General features: G+C 50.7%; 1 protein-coding gene across 1 annotated transcript in view; it reads right to left on the bottom strand.

Annotated features, from left to right (window-relative positions):
* Nucleotides 1-16,051: 16,051 nt before the first annotated feature.
* The window catches only part of foxp3b (forkhead box P3b), a 28,192-nt gene continuing 17,225 nt past the window's right edge, over nt 16,052-27,018 (bottom strand). The window contains exon 6 of the mRNA XM_038782530.1: nt 16,052-16,133. Coding sequence (XP_038638458.1) covers nt 16,052-16,133 — 82 coding nt within the window. The remainder of the gene's footprint in view (nt 16,134-27,018) is intronic.

Consider the following 27,018-nt stretch of genomic DNA (forward strand, 5'->3'; position numbering starts at 1 on the left):
GTTTAGCACCGACCGTCTAGCCATAAGAACATAAGAACTAGGAGCAGGAGTCGGCCATCTGGCCCCTCGAGCCTGCTCCGCCATTCAATGAGATCATGGCTGATCTTTTGTGGACTCAGCTCCACTTTCCGGCCCGAACACCATAACCCTTAATCCCTTTATTCTTCAAAAAACTATCTATCTTTACCTTAAAACATGTAATGAAGGAGCCTCAACTGCTTCACTGGGCAAGGAATTCCATAGATTCACAACCCTTTGGGTGAAGAAGTTCCTCCTAAACTCAGCCCTAAATCTACTTCCCCTTATTTTGAGGCTATGTCCCCCTAGTTCTGCTGTCACCCGCCAGTGGAAACAACCTGCCCGCATCTATCCTATCTATTCCCTTCATAATTTTAAATGTTTCTATAAGATCCCCCCTCATCCTTCTAAATTCCAACGAGTACAGTCCCAGTCTACTCAACCTCTCCTCGTAATCCAACCCCTTCAGCTCTGGGATTAACCTAGTGAATCTCCTCTGCACACCCTCCAGCGCCAGTACGTCCTTTCTCAAGTAAGGAGACCAAACCTGAACACATCCTCGGCTACGTAGTGCGTAACGGAGTGATAGGCCCCGACCCTGAACGCATGCGCCCCCTGATGGAGCTCCCCCTCCCCCACTCCCCCAAAGCCCTCAAGCGCTGTCTGGGCTTCTTTTCTTATTAACCCCAGTGGGTCCCCAGTTACGCCGACAAAGCCCGCCCCCTCATCCAATCAGCCACATTCCCCCTGTCGATGGAGGCCCGCCAGGCCTTTAGCCGCATCAAAGCAGACATTGCGAAGCCCACGATGCGCGCTATCGACGAGTCCCTCCCCTTCCAGGTCGAGAGCGGCGTGTCTGATGTAGCTCTGGCTGCCACCCTCAACCAAGCGGGCAGACCCGTGGCCTTCTTCTCCCGGACCCTCCACACTTCTGAACTCCGCCACTCCTCTGTCGGGAAGGAAGCCCAGGCCATAGTAGAAGCGGTGCGACATTGGAGGCACTATCTGGCTGGCAGGAGGTTTACCCTCCTCACAGACCAACGGTCAGTGACTTTCATGTTCGATAATGCACAGAGGGGCAAGATAAAGAACGACAAGATCTTGCGGTGGCGGATCGAGTTGTCCACGTACAACTACGACATCTTGTATCGTCCTGGGAAGCTGAACGAGCCTCCTGATGCCCTATCCCGCGGTACCTGTGCCAACGCACAAGTGAACCACCTCCGCACCCTCCACACGGACCTCTGCCACCCGGGGGTCACCCGCTTCTTCCATTTCATAAAGACCCGGAACCTGCCCTACTCCATCGAGGAGGTCAGGACAGTCACTAGGGAATGCCACATCTGCGCGGAGTGCAAGCCGCACTTCTACCGCCCCGAACAAGCGCATCTGATAAAGGCTTCCCGTCCCTTTGAACATCTCAGCATGGACTTCAAAGGTCCCCTCCCCTCCAACAACCGCAACACGTACTTCCTCAATGTGATTGACGAGTACTCCCACTTCCCCTTCGCCATCCCCTGCCCTGACATGACCACAACCACCATCATTAAAGCCCTGCACACCATCTTCTCCCTGTTCCGATTCCCCACTTACATTCACAGCGATCGGGGGTCCTCATTTATGAGTGACTGCGTCAATTCCTGCTCAGCAGGGGCATCGCCTCCAGCAGGACGACCAGTTACAACCCCCGGGGTAACAGGTGGAGAGGGAGAACGGTACGGTCTGGAAGACCGTCCTGCTGGCCTTCCGGTCCAGAAATCTCCCGTCTCCCGCTGGCAAGAGTTCCTCCCAGACGCCCTCCACTCAATCCGGTCACTCCTCTGTCCCGCCACTAACCAAACGCCTCACAAACGTATTCTTGTTTTTCCCAGGAAGTCTTCCCCAGGGACCCCGCTCCCGACCTGGCTGGCTACCCCCAGGCCCATCCTGCTCCGGAAGCACGTGCGGGTGCACAAGTCGGACCCGTTGGCCGAGAGGGTCCGGCTGCTCCACGCAATCCCGCAGACTGCGTTTGTGGAGTATCCCGACGGCCGACAGGACACGGTCTCCCTATGGGACCTGGCACCCGCCGGATCCCAGCCACCCCCCCCCCCCCCAACGCCCCCCCCCCCCCCCCCCCCCCCCCCCGGGCGCCAAACGCCCCAACCCCCCCAACCCCAACTGCCCCCAGCAGCCCCCCCTCCGGCCCCACCGACACCGTCTCACACGCTGCCTAGTGGACAGGACAACCCTTCCCCGGCCCGGCCCTCGCCAGCTCCGACTAGGGGTACGGACGCAGCCACAGGGACCGGACCATCGCTCCCGGAGTCACGGACGCCCCTCCCCCGGCCCGGCCCCTCCAGCCCTGCCTGGGGGTACGGACGCAGCCACAAGGACCGGACCATCGCTCCCGGACGCCCCTCCCCCAGCCCGGCCCCCTCCAGCCCTGCCTAGGGGTACGGACGCAGCCACAGGGACCGGACCATCGCTCCCGGGGTCACAGACGCCCCTCCCCCGGCCCGGCCCCCTCCAGCCCTGCCTGGGGGTACGGACGCAGCCACAAGGACCGGACCATCGCTCCCGGGGTCACGGACGCCCCTCCCCCGGCCCGGCCCCCTCCAGCTCCGACTGGGGGTACGGACGCAGCCACAAGGACCGGATCATCGCTCCCGGAGTCACGGACGCCCCTCCCCCGGCCCTGGCCCCGCCAGCTCCACCTAGGGGTACGGACGCAGCCACAGGGACCGGATCATCGCTCCCGGAGTCACGGACGGTCACAACTCCAACGCCTCCAGCGAAGCTCCGCAGGTCGCAGATGACGTCCAAGGCCCCCGATCGGCTGATCGAGTCTATGTGAACTGTTGATGGACCCTTGTTCTTGCTTGTTCTCTCATTTTGTTTCTCTCAAACCTGTTTATAGTCACTGTGTTCTGACTCAACCCTGTACATAGTTTCAGGCCAGTGGGCAGCCATCGTTGAAGAGGTACGATCCGACATCACTAGTCATATTACCAGTCTCTTACCCACTCGCACGGGACACACACACCCCCCCCCTCTCTCCATGTCTGCATTCCCCGTACACCCCCCCCCCCTCCAGTTCCTTTCTCAACAAGGGGTGAATGTGGTAGTATGACTAGGGGTATTACGGTACCTGGGACTGTGAGCTGCCATTGGTGCAGAGGGCTCGCTGCCCATTGGCCCAGGTATCATGTGCTTCTTATCCCTATTGGCTAAGAGGAAAGTAGCTCCGCCTACAAGGCGGGGTATAAGAACCCATGTTCCCCAGCAGCCAGGCCATTTCCTGTACGTCTGCTGCCGGGCTCACTTCTTGCTAATTAAAGCCTTTCGTTTCGGACTTCACCTACGCTTTGTGTCCATTGATTGTGCATCACCGCAAAAATAGCAGCGGGGCCCCCCAGGGTGGCCTGGTAGGGATGGGGACGCATTAAAGTCGGCCGTGGGGGGGGGTTCCACGCTGCCCAAGGGGCTGACACGCGGGTTTTGGACGTAAGCATGGGCGTTTCGGGGGCCACACCCAGGGAGCGAGCAAGGGCCCGAGCCTCCTTGAGGCCGAGTGTCCCTTTCTCCAGCAGCCGCTGGCGGATTTGGGAGGACAGTATACCTGCAATAAATGATCAAAAGTCCCGGATTAAAGGTTGTGTGTGGTCGCTGGCTGAAACCTGCGGGCAGTCACAGTTCCTCCCTAACACCAGGAGCGCACGGGAGAATTCCTCCAGTGATTCCCCCGGGGTCTGTCGCCTCGCCGCTGGGCAGATGTCGGGCGTAGACCTGGTTTACTGGGCGGATATCGTGTCCTTTCAACAGGTCCCTCGCGGCCTCGAAATCCTCCGCATCCTCGATGAGGGTGTAGATCTCTGGGCTCACCCTCGAGTGAAGAACTTGCATCTTCTGGTCCTCTGTGGGTGTCCCTGAGGCACCCGTTGAAGCACGCCAGCCAGTGTTTGAAGGTTGCCGCTGAGATTGCTGCTTGCGGGGTGAGTTGCAGACACTCCGGCTGGATTGGGAGCTCCATTCTTTAAAATCTAGTCCAATAAATTGATGCTCGATCAATAACTCCAGAAGTGAGATTGGATGACAATTGAAGGCTTTATTGGACTAGATGGTTCCCCCGGCAGCACAGGTACAGAATGCAGCTGCTGGGGAGACACACACTAATCCCAGCCCCACACACACATTACACTCCCCACACACACTCATCCCAGCCGCACACACACTCATCCCAGCCGCACACACACTCATCCCAGCCGCACACACATTACACTCCCCACACACACTCATCCCAGCCCCACACACACATTACACTCCCCACACACACTCATCCCAGCCCCACACACACATTACACTCCCCACACACACTCATCCCAGCCGCACACACATTACACTCCCCACACACACTCATCCCAGCCACACACACACATTACACTCCCCACACACACTCATCCCAGCCGCACACACACATTACACTCCCCACACACACTCATCCCAGCCCCCACACACACATTACACTCCCCACACACACTCATCACAGCCCCACACACATTACACTCCCCACACACACTCATCCCAGCCACACACACACATTACACTCCCCACACACACTCATCCCAGCCGCACACACACATTACACTCCCCACACACACTCACCCCAGCCACACACACACATTACCCTCCCCACACACACTCATCCCAGCCACACACACGCATTACACTCCCCACACACACTCACCCCAGCCGGACACACATTACACTCCCCACACACACTCACCCCAGCCGCACACACACATCACACTCCCCACACACACTCGTCCCAGCCGCACACACACATTACACTCCCCACCCACACTCATCCCAGCCGCACACACACATTACACTCCCCACACACACTCACCCCAGCCACACACACACATTACACTCCCCACACACACTCATCCCAGCCCCACACACACATTACACTCCCCACACACACTCATCCCAGCCTCACACACACATTACACTCCCCACACACACTCATCCCAGCCGCACACACACATTACACTCCCCACACACACTCATCCCAGCCACAAACACACATTACACTCCCCACACACACTCATCCCAGCCACACACACACATTACACTCCCCACACACACTCATCCCAGCCGCACACACACATTACACTCCCCACACACACTCATCCCAGCCGCACACACACATTACACTCCCCACACACACTCATCCCAGCCGCACACACACATTACACTCCCCACACACACTCATCCCAGCCCCACACACACATTACACTCCCCACACACACTCATCCCAGCCGCACACACACATTACACTCCCCACACACACTCATCCCAGCCGCACACACACATTACACTCCCCACCCACACTCATCCCAGCCGCACACACGCATTACACTCCCCACACACACTCATCCCAGCCGCACACACACATTACACTCCCCACACACACTCACCCCAGCCGGACACACATTACACTCCCCGCACACACTCATCCCAGCCGCACACACACATTACACTCCCCACACACACACTCATCCCAGCCGCATACACACATTACACTCCCCACACACACTCATCCCAGCCACACACACATTACACTCCCCACACACACTCATCCCAGCCACACACACACATTACACTCCCCACACACACTCATCCCAGCCCCACACACACATTACACTCCCCACACACACTCATCCCAGCCGCCCACACATTACACTCCCCACACACACTCATCCCAGCCGCACACACACATTACACTCCCCACACACACTCATCCCAGCCTCACACACACATTACACTCCCCACACACACACTCATCCCAGCCCCACACACACATTACACTCCCCACACACACTCACCCCAGCCGGACACACATTACACTCCCCACACACACTCATCCCAGCCACACACACACATTACACTCCCCACACACACTCATCCCAGCCACACACACACATTACACTCCCCACACACACTCATCCCAGCCACACACACACATTACACTCCCCACACACACTCATCCCAGCCGCACACACACATTACACTCCCCACACACACTCATCCCAGCCCCACACACACATTACACTCCCCACACACACTCATTCCCAGCCGCACACACACATTACACTCCCCACACACACTCATCCCAGCCGCACACACACATTACACTCCCCACACACACTCATCCCAGCGGCACACACACATTACACTCCCCACACACACTCATCCCAGCCCCACACACACATTACACTCCCCACACACACACATCCCAGCCGCGCACACACATTACACTTCCCACACACACTCCCCACACACACTCATCCCAGCCGCACACACACATTACACTCCCCACACACACTCATCCCAGCCCCACACACACATTACACTCCCCACACACACTCATCCCAGCCACACACACACATTACACTCCCCGCACACACTCATCCCAGCCCCACACACACATTACACTCCCCACACACACTCATCCCAGCCGCACACACACATTACACTCCCCGCACACACACATTACACTCCCCACACACACTCATCCCAGCCCCACACACATTACACTCCCCACACACTCATCCCAGCCGCACACACACATTACACTCCCACACACACTCATCCCAGCCACACACACATTACACTCCCCACACACACTCATCCCAGCCGCACACACACATTACACTCCCCACACACCTCATCCCAGCCACACACACATTACATCCCCACACACACTGATCCCAGCCCTCACCACACATTACACTCCCCACACACACTCATCCCAGCACACACACACATTACACTCCCCACACACACTCATCCCAGCCACACACACACATTACACTCCCCACACACACTCATCCCAGCCCCACACACACATCTACACTCCCCACACACACTCATCCCAGCCACCACACCACACATTACACTCCCCACACACACTCATCCCAGCCCACACACACATTACACTCCCCACACACACTCATCCCCGCCGCACACACACATTACACTCCCCACACACACTAATCCCAGCCCCACACACACATTACACTCCCCACACACACTAATCCCAGCCCACACACACATTACACTCCCCACACACACTCATCCCAGCCGCACACACACATTACACTCCCCACACACACTCATCCCAGCCGCACACACACATTACACTCCCCACACACACTCATCCCAGCCACACACACACATTACACTCCCCACACACACTCATCCCAGCCCCACACACACATTACACTCCCCACACACACTCATCCCAGCCGCACACACACATTACACTCCCCACACACACTCATCCCAGCCGCGCATACACATTACACTCCCCACACCACACTCATCCCAGCCGCACACACATTACACTCCCCACACACACTCATCCCAGCCCCACACACACATTACACTCCCCACACACACTCATCCCAGCCCACACACACATTACACTCCCCACACACACTCATCCCAGCCGCACATACACATTACACTCCCCACACACACTCATCCCAGCCCACACACACATTACACTCCCCACACACACACATCCCAGCCCCACACACACATTACACTCCTCACACACACTCATCCCAGCCCGCACACACACATTACACTCCCCACACACACTCATCCCAGCCTCACACACACATTACACTCCCCACACACACTCATCCCAGCCCACACACACATTACACTCCCCACACACACTCATCCCAGCCGCACACACACATTACACTCCCCACACACACTCATCCCAGCCGCACATACACATTACACTCCCCACACACACTCATCCCAGCCCCACACACACATTACACTCCCCACACACACACATCCCAGCCCCACACACACATTACACTCCCCACCCACACTCATCCCAGCCGCACACACACATTACACTCCCCACACACACTCATCCCAGCCGCACACACACATTACACTCCCCACACACACTCATCCCAGCCCGCTCACACATTACACTCCCCACACACACTCATCCCATCCGCACACACACATTACACTCCCCACACACACACATCCCAGCCGTGCACACACATTACACTCCCCCACACACACTCATCCCAGCCACACACACACATTACACTCCCCACACACACTCATCCCAGCCCCACACACACATTACACTCCCCACACACACTCATCCCAGCCTCACACACACATTACACTCCCCACACACACACTCATCCCAGCCTCACACACACATTACACTCCCCACACACACTCATCCCAGCCTCACACACACATTACACTCCCCACACACACTCATCCCAGCCGCACACACACATTACACTCCCCACACACACTCATCCCAGCCCCACACACACATTACACTCCCCACACACACACATCCCAGCCCCACACACACATTACACTCCCCACACACACACTCATCCCAGCCCCACACACACATTACACTCCCCACACACACTCATCCCAGCTGCACACACACATTACACTCCCCACACACACTCACCCCAGCCACACACACACATTACACTCCCCACACACACTCATCCCAGCCGCACACACACATTACACTCCCCACACACACTCATCCCAGCCACACACACATTACACTCCCCACACACACTCATCCCAGCCAACAAGACGGTGCTGGAACGTGTCCATACAGCTGATGGGTCGGCTGGGGCCAGTGGGCTGCCTTGGGGGGGGTGACACCTATCCGACCCATGGCGCCAGGTTTACAGTGGGCTGTTAGCGGTGTGCGCAGCTGCATGGCTGCCTTGCCGGCTGCAGCAATGGTGTTCCGTGTCCATCCACCCTGACCCCACGGCCCACCTCCTGTCCGCCCCCTGCAACCCCCCCCAGCCCTGGCAGAATCCACCCCTGACAACGGCACGACTGTCAGCAAACTCAGGTGATGTTGGACACTTTCCGTCCCCCCCTCTCTCTCCCTCAGCAGCCACGGTGCTGGTTTCACACAATTCAACCGCGCTGTCGCCAACTCGGCCCATTGGAGACGCAGAATCTCGGAGACCCCAGAGAAACCGGGTCACAGCGAATGATGATCAGCCTCCTGCCTTGCACAAGGACCCCCTGACAGAGACCCGTCACCCTGGGGTGATGTCACAGACCCTGGGAGGGCGGGGTGATGCAGGGATTAGATTCCTCTTTCAGAGTATGGCAGACGGAGGGGCGGGATAGGTTTCGGGACATGTTTCCGGAGGGTAGGTTTGCCGGTCCGGACAAATAGTTAGAGAAGCTCCCAGAGGGAATGTAATCAGCTCCTTTCGGCTGGGCCACAATCATCCTCGCTTTAGGAGAGAGTCCTCTGATTGGCTGAGTTAGGGGAGGGGAGGATTTGGGGGTTTTCTGGGCAGTGTTGCTCGTTCTGGGTGAGTGTGCTTAACACTCAATTTGGCTCTGTTTCGTTACTTAGCTCTGGAGTCGCCAGGTATCGTTAAGATACCGCCACAAGTTCAAGGTGAAGTTCAAAACAATAAAACCATACACCAATTAGTAAGTTCAAACAACTGAGTTTATTATAATACAATTATAATACTACCCATGCACACACTAAGATGACTAAACTATTCCTACCACTAAATAAACCAATACTTATCTCAAAGGGAACTGCCTGATCAGGGACAAGGCCTCTTGCTCTGTATTGAGTCTGCAGACTTCAGGTTGGTACGGGTTAAAAAGGGGCCAGGAGTGTCTATCTCTGGTAGCGATCGTTGTGAGACACTTACTTGCTGGCGGCTGCTGTCCCAAAACTCTCCTCTCTCTCTCGGTCAAGGTCTTTGGCAAAAGCTGGTCGAGATGCTGGTCAAGAGAGGAGGGCTGGTCAAGAAGAACAAACTAAGTTTGGGACCTGTCTTTTATAGGTCCCAGGGCTTCGCACCCTTTTGGGCGGACCCTCTATCTGCTGGGGATCGATTGGGTCTCTTCCCAATCGATTTGTTTGAATCACCCCAATACTGAGGCTGTCCCTCGGCTACTGGGCGGGCCTTCAGGTGCTTTGTCTTCGAACCCCGCTGGTGCCGGGGTGTCTGGTTTCCCATACACTGTTGCAATCACTTCCCTATTTGTGTCCATTGTCCCTGGGATCGTTCCATTACTATGTTAACTATCCCGGAGATTGCCTCATTAGTATGCAGAATGTTCGTTTCAGTGCTGTCTGCTCTCTTAGCAGACAGAATCCACATTGGCTTGGTGCAGCCTGCTTGTGCTGCAAACTGTGTCCATTTTACCCAGCAAGCTTTGCGTTCCTCCATTTTGTATTGAGGGAATGGCCATCTTTGGTGACTACAGCAGATGTTGGTGACAGAGGGGGCTTCATTGGGGGGAGTAAGGAGGGAGTAGGAGGGTGAGCTGTGTTTAGTCTTTGAGGGGGGAGTGTGGAGTGAAGCACTTCACAGGGTCCACTTCACCTCCTCGTGTGCGAGGTTTAGCCTGATCCAGTTCAAGGTGCTGGGTGGTACCTGACCAGGGTGGGTATGAGTGGGTCCTTCTGGGGGTGGGGGTGTTAGGGGTGAGCAGTGCTCTAGCAGGGGGCTGGCGAGCGAATCACACGCACATGTTCTTGCCCCAAGCTTGTTCGTTTCTGGGTCTTCTTCGTTGATACAATGTCAGGGATTCAGGATGTTAAGCTGGAGCTTTGCCCGTTAGAACATACAGTGCAGAAGGAGGCCATTCGGCCCATCGAGTCTGCACTGACCCACTTAAGCTCTCACCTCCACCCCATCCCCTAACCCAGTAACCCCTCCTAACCTTTTTGGTCACTAAGGGCAATTTTTCACGGCCAATCCACCTAACCTGCACGTCTTTGGACTGTGGGAGGAAACCGGAGCACCCGGAGGAAACCCACGGAGACACGGGGAGGACGTGCAGACTCCACACAGACAGTGACCCAGTGGGGAATCGAACCTGGGACCCTGGCACTGTGAAGCCACTGTGCTATCCCCTTGTGCTATCGTGCTGCCGTTGGTGGCCATTTTTGGAGTAGCAGATGGGGACAAGGGCAGATGTCTTAGTCTTCACCCCCCTAAAACCGGAGGTGGGTTCTGGTTGGGTGAAGATGTCTGGAGGCCTGGGCTTGTTTGGGGGACCTGATGGAACTGTTGTACCTTGAGAATATACGGTACAGCATGAGGGGGTCGATGGAAGGGTCTACTCGAAGTGGCAGCCCTCCACCTCTTTTTCAGGGAACTGGTTACCATCAGCTGTGGGGTGGGGGGGGGGGTTGTCTTTTTAGTTGGGTGGGTGGAGAGCTTGTTAAGGTTTTGTTTTCTTTATGGGGGGTAAGTGGGGAGGGAGTTTGGAGTGTGTGTATTTTGAGAATAAGATGGGGTTAGAGTTGGTTTTATTAATTTTGGGTTTGTTATGATAATTTTCTTTGAATAATTCTTTTTTTAAATAATAATTTTACACACTAATCTCTTATGTGGGACTTTGTCAAAAGCCTTCTGAAAGTCCAAATATACCACATCCACTACCTCCCCCTTATCAACTCTGCTAGTTACATCCTTGAAGAATTCCAGTAGATTTGTCAAGCATGATTTCCCCGTCATAAATCCAGGCTGACTCTGTTCAATTCTGCCACTGTTTTCTAAATGCTCTGTTATAAAACCTTTAATAATGGATTCCAGAATTTTCCCCATTACTGACATCAGGCTGACCGATCTATAATTCCCTGTATTCTCACAATCGCCCTTTTTAAACAGTGGAGTTACATTAGCCGCCCTCCAATCTGCAGGAACTGTTCCAAAGTCTATAGAATCCTGGATGGCCACCAATGGATCCACTATTCCCAGAGCCGCCTCCTTCAGCACTCTGGGATGTAGATTCTCAGGCCCTGGGAATTGATCAGCTTTCAATCCCATCAATTTCCCCAACACCATTTCTCTACTGATATTGATCACCTTCAGTTCCTCCCTCTCACTAAACCCTGGGTTCCCCAATACTTCTGGTATCTGATTTGTGTCCTTATTTGTGAAGACAGAACCAAATTATGTATTTAGTTGCTCAGCTATTTATTTGTCCCCCTATTATAAATTCCCCTGTTTCTGACTGTAAGGGGCAGCACGGTAGCACAGTGGTTAGCACAATCGCTTCACAGCTCCAGGATCCCAGGTTCGATTCCGGCTTGGGTCACTGTCTGTGCGGAGTCTGTACATCCTCCCCGTGTCTGCGTGGGTTTCCTCCGGGTGCTCCGGTTTCCTCCCACAGTCCAAAGATGTGCAGGTTAGGGTGGATTGGCCATGCTAAATTGCCCTTAGTGTCCAAAATTGCCCTTAGTGTTGGGTGGGGTTACTGGGTTATGGGGATAGGGTGGAGGTGTTGACCTTGGGTAGGGTGCTCTTTCCAAGAGCTGGTGCAGACTCGATGGGCCGAATGGCATCCTTCTGCACTGTAAATTCTATGATAAATTCTATGATTTGTCTTCACCAATCTTTGTCTCTTCATAATATCTATAGAAGCTTTTAGTCAGTTTTTATGTTCCCTGCAAACTTACTCTCGTACTCTATTTTCCCCCTTCTTAATCAATCTGTGGGCCCTTCTTTGCTGAATTCTAAACAGCTCCCAATCCTCAGACCTGTTGTTTCTCTTGGCCACTTTGTTTGCTTCTTCCTTGGATTGAATATTAGCCCTAATTTCCTTTGTAAGCCATGGATTGTCTTTTGTGCCGGACGGGAATAAACAATTGTTGCAGTTCCCCCAAGCGCAATCTTGATTAAAAATTCCAGCATGTTATGGTCACTCATCCCTAAGGGGTCTCGCACAACCAGCTTGCCAATGATTCCCTTCTCATTACAGAGCACCCAGTCGAGGATGGCCAGCTCTCTAATTGGTTCCTCAACGTATTGGTCCAGAAAACCATCTCGTATACACTCCAGGAATTGCTCCTCTGAGGCATTGTGGCTAATTTGATTTGTCCAATCTATAACCTTGTTGGGAGTTTTCTATAGGCCCCCCAATAGCAGCAGAGATGTGGAGGAACAGATTTGGAAACAGATTTTGGAAAGGTGCAGAAGTCACAGGGTAGTAGTCATGGGTGACTTCAACTTCCCAAACATTGAGTGGAAACTCTTTAGATCAAATAGTTTGGATGGGGTAGTGTTTGTGCAGTGTGTCCAGGAAGCTTTTCTAACACAGTATGTAGATTGTCCGACCAGAGGGGAGGCCATATTGGATTTAGTACTTGGTAATGAACCAGGGCAGGTGATAGATTTGTTAGTGGGGGAGAATTTTGGAGGTAGTGACCACAATTCTGTGACTTTCACTTTAGTTATGGAGAGGGATAGGTGCGAGCAACAGGGCAAGGTTTATAATTGGGGGAAGGGTAAATACAATGCTGTCAGACAAGAATTGAAGTGCAGAAGTTGGGGACATAGGCTGTCAGGGAAGGACACAAGTGAAATGTGGAACTTGTTCAAGGAACAGGTACTGCGTGTCTTTGATATGTATGTCCCTGTCAGGCAGGGAAGAGATGGTCGAGTGAGGGAACCATGGTTGACAAGAGAGGTTGAATGTCTTGTTAAGAGGAAGAAGGAGACTTATGTAAGGCTGAAGAAACAAGGTTCAGACAGGGCGCTGGAGGGGTACAAGATAGCCAGGGGGGAACTGAAGAAAGGGATTAGGAGAGCTAAGAGAGGGCATGAAAAATCTTTGGCAGGTAGGATCAAGGAAAACCCCAAGGCCTTTTACACATATGTGAGAAATATGAGAATGACTAGAGCGAGGGTAGGTCCGATTAAGGACAGTAGCGGGAGATTGTGTATTGAGTCTGAAGAGATAGGAGAGGTCTTGAACAAGTATTTTTCTTCAGTATTCACAAATGAGAGGGGCCATATTGTTGGAGAGGACAGTGTGAAACAGACTGATAAGCTCGAGGAGATACTTGTCAGGAAGGAAGATGTGTTGCGCGTTTTGAAAAACTTGAGGATAGACAAGTCCCCCGGGCCTGACGGGATATATCCAAGGATTCTATGGGAAGCAAGAAATGAAATTGCAGAGCCGTTGGCAATGATCTTTTCGTCCTCGCTGTCAACAGGGGTGGTACCAGAGGATTGGAGAGTGGCGAATGTCGTGCCCCTGTTCAAAAAAGGGAATAGGGATAACCCTGGGAATTACAGGCCAGTTAGTCTTACTCCGGTGGTAGGCAAAGTAATGGAAAGGGTACTGAGGGATAGGATTTCTGAGCATCTGGAAAGGAACTGCTTGATTAGGGATAGTCAGCACGGATTTGTGAGGGGTAGGTCTTGCCTTACAAGTCTTATTGACTTCTTTGAGGAGGTGACCAAGCATGTGGATGAAGGTAAAGCAGTGGATGTAGTGTATATAGATTTTAGTAAGGCATTTGATAAGGTTCCCCATGGTAGGCTTGTGCAGAAATTAAGGAGGCATGGGATAGTGGGAAATTTGGCCAGTTGGATAACAAACTGGCTAACCGATAGAAGACAGAGAGTGGTGGTGGATGGCAAATATTCAGCCTGGAGCCCAGTTATCACTGGCGTACCGCAGGGATCAGTTCTGGGTCCTCTGCTGTTTGTGATTTTCATTAATGACTTGGATGAGGGAGTTGAAGGGTGGGTCAGTAAATTTGCAGATGATACGAAGATTGGTGGAGTTGTGGATAGTGAGGAGGGCTGTTGTCGGCTTCAAAGAGACATAGATAGAATGCAGAGCTGGGCTGAGAAGTGGCAGATGGAGTTTAACCCTGGCAAGTGTGAGGTTGTCCATTTTGGAAGGACAAATATGAATGCGGAATACAGGGTTAACGGTAGGGTTCTTGGCAATGTGGAGGAGCGGAGAGATCTTGGGGTCTATGTTCATAGATCTTTGAAAGTTGCTACTCAAGTGGATAGAGCTGTGAAGAAGGCCTATGGTGTGCTAGCGTTCATTAGCAGAGGGATTGAATTTAAGAGCCGTGAGGTGATGATGCAGCTGTACAAAACCTTGGTCAGGCCACATTTGGGGTACTGTGTGCAGTTCTGGTCACCTCATTTTAGGAAGGATGTGGAAGCTTTGGAAAAGGTGCAAAGGAGATTTACCAGGATGTTGCCTGGAATGGAGAGTAGGTCATACGAGGAAAGGTTGAGGGTGCTCGGCCTTTTCTCATTAGAACGGAGAAGGATGAGGGGCGACTTGATAGAGGTTTATAAGATGATCAGGGGAATAGATAGAGTAGACAGTCAGCGACTTTTTCCCCAGGTGGAACACACCATTACAAGAGGACATAAATTTAAGATAAATGGTGGAAGATATAGAGGGGATGTCAGAGGTAGGTTCTTTACCCAGAGAGTAATGGGGGCATGGAATGCACTGCCTGTGGAAGTAGTTGAGTCGAAAACGTTAGGGACCTTCAAGCGGCTATTGGATAGGTACATGGATTAGGGTAGAATAATGGAGTGTAGGTTAACTTCTTAAGGGCAGCACGGTAGCATTGTGGATAGCGCAATTGCTTCACAGCTCCAGGGTCCCAAGTTCGATTTCGACTTGGGTCACTGTCTGTGTGGAGTCTGCACATCCTCCCCGTGACTGCGTGGGTTTCCTCCGGGTGCTCCGGTTTCCTCCCACAGTCCAAAGATGTGCAGGTTGGGTGGATTGGCCATGAAAAATTGTCCAAAATTCTTTGATTAACCTAGGACAAAAGTTCGGCGCAACATCGTGGGCCGAAGGGCCTGTTCTGTGCTGTATTTCTCTATTACTCTATCTATATATACAGATTAAGATCACCCATAATTACAGATGTTCCTTGATCACGTGTGTCTCTAATTTCCTGTTTAATGCCATTCCCAACATCACCACTGCAGTTTGGGGTCTATATGCAACACCCACTAATGTTTTTTTTGTCGTTTGGTGTTTCCCAGCACTACCCTTACAGATTTCACATTGTTGGAGCTAATATCCTTCCTCACTATTGTTAATTTCCTCTTTAACCAGCAGTGCCACGCCGCCACCTTTTCCTTGTCTCATGTTTCCAAATACTGAATACACCTGGATGTTCAGCTCCCATCCCTGGTCACCTTGCAACCATGTCTCCATAGTCTGGACAATATTGTACGGGTCCTACCTGTTTGTTGCTGTTTATTCCCTGTTTGTATCTAAGGAAATAAGGGAGAGTATCAAATTGAAGGAAAAAGCAGACAAAGTGGCAAAGATTGGTGGGAGACTAGAGGACTGGGAAATCTTTAGGGGGCAACAGAAAGCTACAAAAAAAGCTATAAAGAAGAGTAAGATAGAGTATGAGAGTAAACTTGCTCAGAATATAAAAACAGACAGTAAAAGTTTTTACAAATATATAAAACAAAAAAGAGTGGCTAAGGTAAATATTGGTCCTTTAGAGGATGAGAAGGGAGTTTTAATAATGGGAGACGAGGAAATGGCTGAGGAACTGAACAGGGTTTTTGGGTCGGTCTTCACAGTGGAAGACACAAATAACATGCCAGCGACTGATAGAAATGAGGCTATGACAGGTGAGGGCCTTGAGAGGATTGTTATCACTAAGGAGGGAGTGATGGGCAAGCTAATGGGGCTAAAGGTAGACAAGTCTCCTGGCCCTGATGGAATGCATCCCAGAGTGCTAAAAGAGATTGCTAGGGAAATTGCAGATGCACTAGTGATAATTTACCAAAATTCACTAGACTCTGGGGTGGTCCCGGTGGATTGGAAATTAGCAAACGTGACACCACTGTTTGAAAAAGGAGGTAGGCAGAGAGCAGGAAATTATAGGCCAGTGAGCTTAACTTCGGTAGTAGGGACAGATGCTGGGGAAGATAGAACATAGAACATAGAATGATACAGCACAGTACAGGCCCTTCGGCCCTCGATGTTGCACCGACATGGAAAAAAAAATCTAAAGGCCATCTAACCTACACTATGCCCTTATCATCCATATGCTTATCCAATAAACTTTTAAATGCCCTCAATGTTGGCGAGTTCACTACTGTTGCAGGTAGGGCATTCCACGGCCTCACCACTCTTTGCGTAAAAAACCCACCTCTGACCTCTGTCCTATATCTATTACCCCTCAATTTAAGGCTATGTCCCCTCGTGCTAGCCACCTCCATCCGCGGGAGAAGGCCCTCGCTGTCCACCCTATCTAACCCTCTGATAATTTTGTATGCCTCTATTAAGTCACCTCTTAACCTTCTTCTCTCTAACGAAAACAACCTCAAGTCCATCAGCCTTTCCTCATAAGATTTTCCCTCCATACCAGGCAACATCCTGGTAAATCTCCTCTGCACCCGTTCCAAAGCTTCCACGTCCTTCCTATAATGAGGCGACCAGAACTGTACGCAATACTCCAAATGCGGCCGTACTAGAGTTTTGTACAACTGCAACATGACCTCATGGCTCTGGAACTCAATCCCTCTACCAATAAAGGCCAACACACCATAGGCCTTCTTCACAACCCTATCAACCTGGGTGGCAACTTTCAGGGATCTATGTACATGGACACCGAGATCCCTCTGCTCATCCACACTGCCAAGAATTTTACCATTAGCCAAATATTCCGCATTTCTGTTATTCTTTCCAAAGTAAATCACCTCACACTTCTCCACATTAAACTCCATTTGCCACCTCTCAGCCCAGCTCTGCAGCTTATCTATTTCCCTCTGTAACCTGCAACATCCTTCCGCACTGTCTACAACTCCACCGACTTTAGTGTCGTCTGCAAATTTACTCACCCATCCTTCTGCGCCCTCCTCTAGGTCATTTATAAAAATGACAAACAGCAACGGCCCCAGAACAGATCCTTGTGGTACGCCACTCGTAACTGAACTCCATTCTGAACATTTCCCATCAACTACCACTCTCTGTCTTCTTTCAACTAGCCAATTTCTGATCCACATCTCTAAATCACCCTCAATCCCCAGCCTCCGTATTTTCTGCAATAGCCGACCGTGGGGAACCTTATCAAACGCTTTACTGAAATCCATATACACCACATCAACTGCTCTACCCTCGTCTACCTGTTCAGTCACCTTCTCAAAGAACTCGATAAGGTTTGTGAGGCATGACCTACCCTTCACAAAACCATGCTGACTGTCCCTAATCATATTATTCCTATCTAGATTATTATAAATCGTATCTTTTATAATCCTCTCCAAGACTTTACCCACCACAGACGTTAGGCTCACCGGCCTATAGTTACCGGGGTTATCTCTACTCCCCTTCTTGAACAAAGGGACCACATTTGCTATCCTCCAGTCCTCTGGCACTATTCCTGTAGCCAATGATGACCTAAAAATCAAAGACAAAGGCTCAGCAATCTCTTCCCTGGCTTCCCAGAGAATCCTAGGATAAATCCCATCCGGCCCCGGGGACTTATCTATTTTCACCTTGTCCAGAATTGCCAACACTTCTTCCCTACGCACCTCAATGCCATCTATTCTAATAGCCTGGGTCTCAGCATTCTCCTCCACAATATTATCTTTTTCTTGAGTGAATACTGACGAAAAGTATTCATTTAGTATCTCGCTTATCTCCTCAGCCTCCACACACAACTTCCCACCACTGTCCTTGACTGGCCCTACTCTTACCCTAGTCATTCTTTTATTCCTGACATACCTATAGAAAGCTTTTGGGTTTTCCTTGATCCTACCTGCCAAAGACTTCTCATGTCCCCTCCTTGCTCGTCTCAGCTCTCTCTTTAGATCCTTCCTCGCTTCTTTGTAACTATCAAGCGCCCCAACTGAAACTTCACGCCTCATCTTCACATAGGCCTCCTTCTTCCTCTTAACAAGAGATTCCACTTCTTTGGTAAACCACGGTTCCCTCGCTCGACCCCTTCCTCCCTGCCTGACTGGTACGTACTTATCAAGAACATGCAATAGCTGTTCCTTGAACAAGCTCCACATATCCAGTGTGCCCAACCCTTGCAGCCTACTTCTCCAACCAACACATCCTAAGTCATGTCTAATGGCATCATAATTGCCCTTCCCCCAGCTATAACTCTTGCCCTGCGGGGTATACTTATCCCTTTCCATCACTAACGTAAAGGTCACCGAATTGTGGTCACTGTTTCCAAAGTGCTCACCTACCTCCAGATCTAACACCTGGCCTGGTTCATTACCCAAAACCAAATCCAATGTGGCCTCGACTCTTGTTGGCCTGTCAACATATTGTGTCAGGAAACCCTCCTGCACACATTGTACAAAGAATGACCCATCTAATGTACTCGAACTATATCTTTTCCAGTCAATATTTGGAAAGTTAAAGTCTCCCATAACAACTACCCTGTTACTTTCGCTCTTTTCCAGAATCATCTTCGCCATCCTTTCCTCTACATCCCTAGAACTATTAGGTGGCCTATAGAAAACTCCCAACAGGGTGACCTCTCCTTTCCTGTTTCTAACCTCAGCCCATACTATCTCAGAAGAAGAGTCCCCATCTAGCATCCTTTCCGCCACCGTAATACTGTCCTTGACTAGCAGCGCCACACCTCCCCCTCTTTTGCCCCCTTCTCTGAGCTTACTAAAACACCTAAACCCCGGAACCTGCAACAACCATTCCTGTCCCTGCTCTATCCATGTCTCTGAAATGGCCACAACATCGAAGTCCCAGGTACCAACCCATGCTGCCAGTTCCCCTACCTTATTTCGTATACTCCTGGCATTGAAGTAGACACACTTCAAACCACCTACCTGAACACTGGCACCCTCCTGCGAAGTCAAATCGGTGCTCCTGACCTCTATACTCTCAATCTCCCGTACCCCAAAACTACAATCCAGGTTCCCATGCCCCTGCTGAATTAGTTTAAACCCCCCCAAAGAGTACTAACAAATCTCCCCCCCAGGATATTGGTGCCCCTGTCTTGTTGGCCTGTCAACATATTGTGTCAGGAAACCCTCCTGCACACATTGTACAAAGAACGACCCATCTAATGTACTCGAACTATATCTTTTCCAGTCAATATTTGGAAAGTTAAAGTCTCCCAGATGCTGGAATCTATCATCAAGGAAGAAATAGCGAGGCATCTGGATAGAAATTGTCCCATTGGGCAGATGCAGCATGGGTTCATAAAGGGCAGGTCATGCCTAACTAATTTAGTGGAATTTTTTGAGGATATTACCAGTGCAGTAGATAACGGGGAGCAAATGGATGTTGTATATCTGGATTTCCAGAAAGCCTTTGACAAGGTGCCACACAAAAGGTTGCTGCATAAGATAAAGATGCATGGCATTAAGGGTAAAGTAGTAGCATGGATAGAGGATTGGTTAATTAATAGAAAGCAAAGAGTGGGGATTAATGGGTGTTTCTCTGGTTGGCAATCAGTAGCTAGTGGTGTCCCTCAGGGATCCGTGTTGGGCCCACAATTGTTCACAATTTACATAGATGATTTGGAGTTGGGGACCAAGGGCAATGTGTCCAAGTTTGCAGATGACACTAAGATGAGTGGTAAAGCGAAAAGTGTAGAGGATACTGGAAGTCTGCAGAGGGATTTGGATAGGTTAAGTGAATGGGCTAGGGTCTAGCAGATGGAATGGTAGAAAAATGTGAGGTAATCCATTTTGGTAGGAATAACAGCAAACGGGATTATTATTTAAACGATAAAATATTAAAGCATGCTGCTGTGCAGAGAGACCTGGGTGTGCTAGTGCATGAGTCACAGAAGGTTGGTTTACAGGTGCAACAGGTGATTAAGAAGGCAAATGGAATTTTTTCCTTCATTGCTAGAGGGATGGAGTTTAAGACTAGGGAGGTTATGTTGCAATTGTATAAGGTGTTAGTGAGGCCACACCTGGAGTATTGTGTTCAGTTTTGGTCTCCTTACTTGAGAAAGGACGTACTGGCACTGGAGGGTGTGCAGAGGAGATTCACTAGGTTAATCCCAGAGCTGAAGGGGTTGGATTATGAGGAGAGGTTGAGTAAACTGGGACTGTACTCGTTGGAATTTAGAAGGATGAGGGGGGATTTTATAGAAACATTTAAAATTATGAAGGGAATAGATAGGATAGATGCGGGCAGGTTGTTTCCACTGGCGGGTGACAGCAGAACTAGGGGACATAGCCTCAAAATAAGGGGAAGTAGATTTAGGACTGAGTTTAGGAGGAACTTCTTCACCCAAAGGGTTGTGAATCTATGGAATTCCTTGCCCAGCGAAGCAGTTGAGGCTCCTTCATTACATGTTATTAAGGTAAAGATAGATAGTTTTTTGAAGAATAAAGGGATTAAGGGTTATGGTGTTTGGGCCGGAAAGTGGAGCTGAGTCCACAAAAGATCAGCCATGATCTCATTGAATGGCGGAGCAGGCTCGAGGGGCCAGATGGCCTACTCCTGCTCCTAGTTCTTATGTTCTTATGTATCCTTATTTCCTCTTTCTTTTATTTTTGCCGATCCATTTTGGATGTTGAATGGACCTGTGACTTTAAGGGAAGGCAGCCTGTACCTTTAATTCAAACAGGAGGTACTAGAAGGCTTTGCTGACCTAGATTGGCCTGTATCAGTGATGACTCGGTTTGATTGATTTGGCTGGTAACCAATGAACGGGCCCAAAAGGCTGCGCTCTGCCCGGTAATAATAATAATAATCTCTTATTGTCACAAGTAGGCTTCAAATGAAGTTACTGTGAAAAGCCCCTAGTCGCCACATTCCGGTGCCTGTTCGGGGAGGCTGGTACCGGAATTGAACCCGTGTTGCTGGCCTTGTTCTGCATTACAAGCCAGCTGTTTAGCCCACTGTGCTAAACCAGCCCCTACAATGGGCAATGATTGGATCTGATCCCACTGGAGTGTGCTCAGAGTCACGAGGGTCCAGATTGGTTCTGCAGCTTGGACGGAGGGGCCTGATTAATCCTCTCCCCAAAGACCCAGCTAAACCCTCTGCAGCAGGCCACTGTGAGGGCCGACTCTCGCTCCAGCAGGAATGGGCGGCATTCTCTTCAGGCCACAAAGGCTTAAAGTCAAACCACGAGCTGGATGCCAGGTTTGATGAGCAATAAAGTGTCTCAGTGGAAAGATATCGGCCTGAATGTGAACCTGGCCCAGTTTGATCAGAACTGAAGCAGCCCTCCAGAAAGCTTGCTGCCAGTGAGTGCTAAATACTCTAACCTGTTGGGCCCCGAAATGAATGACTCTGCCAAGAAGTCTATTGCCAGCTGTAACCCTGGTCAGCCAACATGCTGGGAGTAGAGCCTGCTACAGAACCACCATTGGAGCAAAGACACTAATCTTTAAACTTCACCCTTATTATTTTTACCCCTCCCCCCCCCCTCAGTGTTTGTCTGTCTTGCATGTGTGTGTGTGTGTGTGTGTAGTAGAGGGTGGGACAGTTAAAGGAGGGGGGGTAGTAGGTATTAGCTTGTTGATATCCAGATGTATTTACTGCATATTTAATTGTTATTCTTGTTATAAATAAACAGTAATTTTGTAGGTATTTACAAACCTGGTGACTGTGATTATTAGGCAGCTATTACTGGGACTCTGGAAATTTGGATCACAATTATTGCGTAATTCACTTGTGACTCTGAGATGAGTGGGGCTGGAATTCGCCTCATACTGGCCCAGGTTGATGTTACACTCTCATACCCGTTTACATCTATCTGCGCGATTCATTCAATCGCTTAATTGCAAATGCTCGACACGTTAAGGCACAAAGTTTAAACTTGTCTTTTTGACGTTACTTCCCCCATTCCGTATTTTTCACCCTGGCCCTGTTTGAATCTGGCCAGTGGTTTCCCTGCCTATCACTTTTCTTAATCCTATTTCTCTCTTCTGTTTTTGCCCTTCTTTTCCCTTCCTCCAGGTGGCACAGTGGTTAGCACTGCTGCCTCACAGCACCTCGGATGACTGTCCATGCAGAGTCTGCACATTCTCCCCGTGTCTGCGTGGGTTTCCTCCGGGTGCTCCGGTTTCCTCCCCCAGTCCAGGTCAGGTGGATTGGCCGCGCTAAGCTGTCCGCTAGAGCCCAAAGATGTGTAGGTTGGGTTGGGTCACAGGGGCGGTGGTCTGGGCTTAGGTAGGATACTCGTTTGGAGGGTCGGCGCAGGCTCGATGGGCTGAATAGCCTCCTTCTGCACTGTAGGGATTATATGATTCCTCTGACCCCCTTGCAAAGGTTGCCAACACCCCTGCCAGTATAAACCCACCCCAGCCACTCTACCAGATACTCTCCCAAGGACATCAGCCCTGGTCCTGCCCAGGTTTTACCTGCCCAGATTGTACTGGGCCCAGAACCGGTCCCTATGCCCCAGGAATCTGAAACCCTCCCCCTGACACCATCCCTTCAAAGAACAAAGAACAAAGAAAATTACAGCACAGGAACAGGCCCTTCGGCCCTCCCAGCCTGCGCCGATCCAGATCCTTTATCTAAACCTGTCTCCTATTTTCGGTCTACTTCCCTCTCTTCCCGCCCGTTCATATACCTGTCTAGATGCCTCTTAAATGATGCTGTCATGCCCACCTCTACCACCTCCGCTGGCAAAGCGTTCCAGGCACCCACCACCCTCTGCGTAAAAAACTTTCCACGCACATCTCCCTTAAACTTTCCCCCTCTCACTTTGAAACCGTGACCCCTTGTAACTGACACCCCCACTCTTGGGAAAAGCTTGTTGCAATCCACCCTGTCCATACCTCTCATCATTTTGTAGACCTCAATCAGGTCCCCCCTCAACCTCCGTCTTTCCGACGAAAACAATCCTAATCTACTCAACCTTTCTCCATAGCTAGCACCCTCCATACCAGGCAACATCCTGGTGAACCTCCTCTGCACCCTCTCCAAAGCATCCACATCCTTCTGGTAATGTGGCGACCAGAACTGCACGCAGTATTCCAAATGTGGCCTAACCAAAGTCATATACAACTGTAACATGACCTGCCGACTCTTGTACCCAATACCCCGTCCGATGAAGGCAAGCATGCTGTATGCCTTCTTGACCACTCTATCAACCTGCGTTGCCACCTTCAGGGTACAATGGACCTGAACTCCCAGATCTCTCTGTACATCAATTTTCCCCAAGACCCTTCCATTGACCATATAGTCCGCTCTTGAATTAGACCTTCCAAAATGCATCACCTCGCATTTGCCTGGATTGAACTCCATCTGCCATTTCTCTGCCCAACTCTCCAATCTATCTATATTTTGCTGTATTCTCTGACAGTCCTCCTCGCTATCTGCAACTCCACCAATCTTAGTATCATCTGCAAACTTGCTAATCAGACCATCTATACCTTCCTCCAGGTCATTTATGTAGATCACAAACAACAGTGGTCCGAGCACGGATCCCTGTGGAACACCACTAGTAACCCTTCTCCATTTTGAGACACTCCCTTCCACCACTACTCTCTGCCTCCTGTTGCCCAGCCAGTTCTTTATCCATCTATCTAGTACACCCTGAACCCCATCCGACTTCACTTTTTCCATCAACCTGCCATGGGAAACCTTATCAAACGCCTTACTAAAGTCCATGTATATGACATCTACAGCCCTTCCCTCATCAATTTACTTTGTCACTTCCTCAAAGAATTCTATTAAGTTTGTAAGACATGACCTTCCCTGCACAAAACCATGCTGCCTATCACTGATAAGTCTATTTTCTTCCAAATGTGAATGGATCCTATCCCTCAGTATCTTCTCCAACAGTTTGCCTACCACTGACGTCAAGCTCACAGGTCTATAATTCCCTGGATTATCCCTGCTACCCTTCTTAAACAAAGGGTTAAAAAATAATTGGGTAATCAAAATTTTTTATTTTTTTTTAAAACTCTCCTGGATGCTCCTTACAAACTCTGCTCCATCTACGCCTCCAACACTACACGTGTCCCATTCAATGTTGGGGAAGTTAAAATCTCCCATCACAATCATCCTATTGCTCCGACATTTTTCTATAATCTGTCTGCATATTTGTACCTCTACTTCATGCTCGCTTTTGGGAGGCCTGTAGTAAAGTCCCAACAATGTTACTGCACCCTTCCTATTTCTTAGCTCCACCCATATTGCCTCAGTGCTCGAATCCTCCATCGTGCCCTCCTTAATCACAGCTGTGATATCATCTCTGACGAGTAATGCAACTCCTCCCCCCCTTCTACCTCCCTCTCTATCCCTCCTGAAGCATCTATACCCTGGGATATTCAGTTGCCAGTCCTGCCCTTCCCTCAACCAAGTCTCAGTAATATCGATAGCATCAGCCACGTATTCGTCCGATATATCCTGTCATTTCTACTCTGACTAGCACGAGGCACCGGTAGTAATCCTGAAATCACTACCTTGGAGGTCCGACTTCTCAACTTCCTACCTAGCACCCTGTATTCTGCTTTTGGGACCTCATCCCTTTTGTTCCCTATGTCGTTGGTGCCAATGAGAACCACGACCACTGGCTCTTCACCCTCCCCCTCCAGAATGTCCTGTACCCGCTCCGAGACATTCCTGACCCCAGCAGCAGGGAGGCAACATACCATCCTGGAGTCTCGTTTGCGGCTACAGAAATGCCTGTCTATTCCCATTATAATCGAATCCCCTAGAACTATCGCACTGTCACACTTATCACCCCTCCCCTCTGCAGCAGAACCAACCAGTGTACAACGCATTTGGCTGTTGCTGCTTTCCCGAGAGGCCATTCTCATCCACAGTATCCAAATCGGTAAATCATGAGAATGGCCACAGGAGATTCCTGCACTACCTTCCCAGCCACAGGATATTCCTGCACTACCTTCCCAGCCACAGGATATTCCTGCACTACCTTCCCAGCCACAGGATATTCCTGCACTACCTTCCCAGCCACAGGATATTCCTGCACTACCTTCCCAGCCACAGGATATTCATGCACTACCTTCCCAGCCACAGGATATTCCTGCACTACCTTCCCAGCCACAGGATATTCCTGCACTACCTTCCCAGCCACAGGATATTCCTGCACTACCTTCCCAGCCACAGGATATTCCTGCACTACCTTCCCAGCCACAGGATATTCCTGCACTACCTTCCCAGCCACAGGATATTCCTGCACTACCTTCCCAGCCACAGGAGATTCCTGCACTACCTTCCCAGCCACAGGATATTCCTGCACTACCTTCCCAGCCACAGGATATTCCTGCACTACCTTCCCAGCCACAGGATATTCCTGCACTACCTTCCCAGCCACAGGGTATTCCTGCACTACCTTCCCAGCCACAGGGTATTCCTGCACTACCTTCCCAGCCACAGGAGATTCCTGCACTACCTTCCCAGCCACAGGATATTCCTGCACTACCTTCCCAGCCACAGGATATTCCTGCACTACCTTCCCAGCCACAGGGTATTCCTGCACTACCTTCCCAGCCACAGGGTATTCCTGCACTACCTTCCCAGCCACAGGAGATTCCTGCACTACCTTCCCAGCCACAGGATATTCCTGCACTACCTTCCCAGCCACAGGATATTCCTGCACTACCTTCCCAGCCACAGGGTATTCCTGCACTACCTTCCCAGCCACAGGAGATTCCTGCACTACCTTCCCAGCCACAGGATATTCCTGCACTACCTTCCCAGCCACAGGGTATTCCTGCACTACCTTCCCAGCTCTCTTACTCTGCCTGGTGGTCACCCATTGACTTCAGCTTGTGGAGTCTGAGCCTGCGGTGTGACCAGCTCTCTGTACACGCTATCCAGCGGGATTGCGTACGGTGGGCATGAAAGGGAAAGGGTGAGGTCCATTGCAAATGAGATTAGTGGGAATGGATGGGAATGAGGTTAGTGGGAAAGATTGGGAATGGCACGCGTGGAATGAATGGGAATCAAATTAGTGGGAATGATGGGGAACATGATTCATGGGAATGAATGGGAAATGAGATTAGTGGGAATGAATGGGACTAGGATTAGTGGGAATGATGGGGACTTTTATTGAATGTGTGGGTCTTTCCATTGGGAAATGTGTTAAAAGTTGCTGCAATTGATACTGAATCTTTTCCCATGTTTCCATATCTAGTTTCATTTCACGGGAACGATCGTACACATCAGGATCACTGTCCGACCTGGGGGTGAGTGGCTCAAAGTCAATCCAGTTGAAGG

The sequence above is a fragment of the Scyliorhinus canicula genome, chromosome 21 (genome assembly GCF_902713615.1).
Source record: "Scyliorhinus canicula chromosome 21, sScyCan1.1, whole genome shotgun sequence".
NCBI classification, from domain to species: Eukaryota; Metazoa; Chordata; class Chondrichthyes; order Carcharhiniformes; family Scyliorhinidae; genus Scyliorhinus; species Scyliorhinus canicula.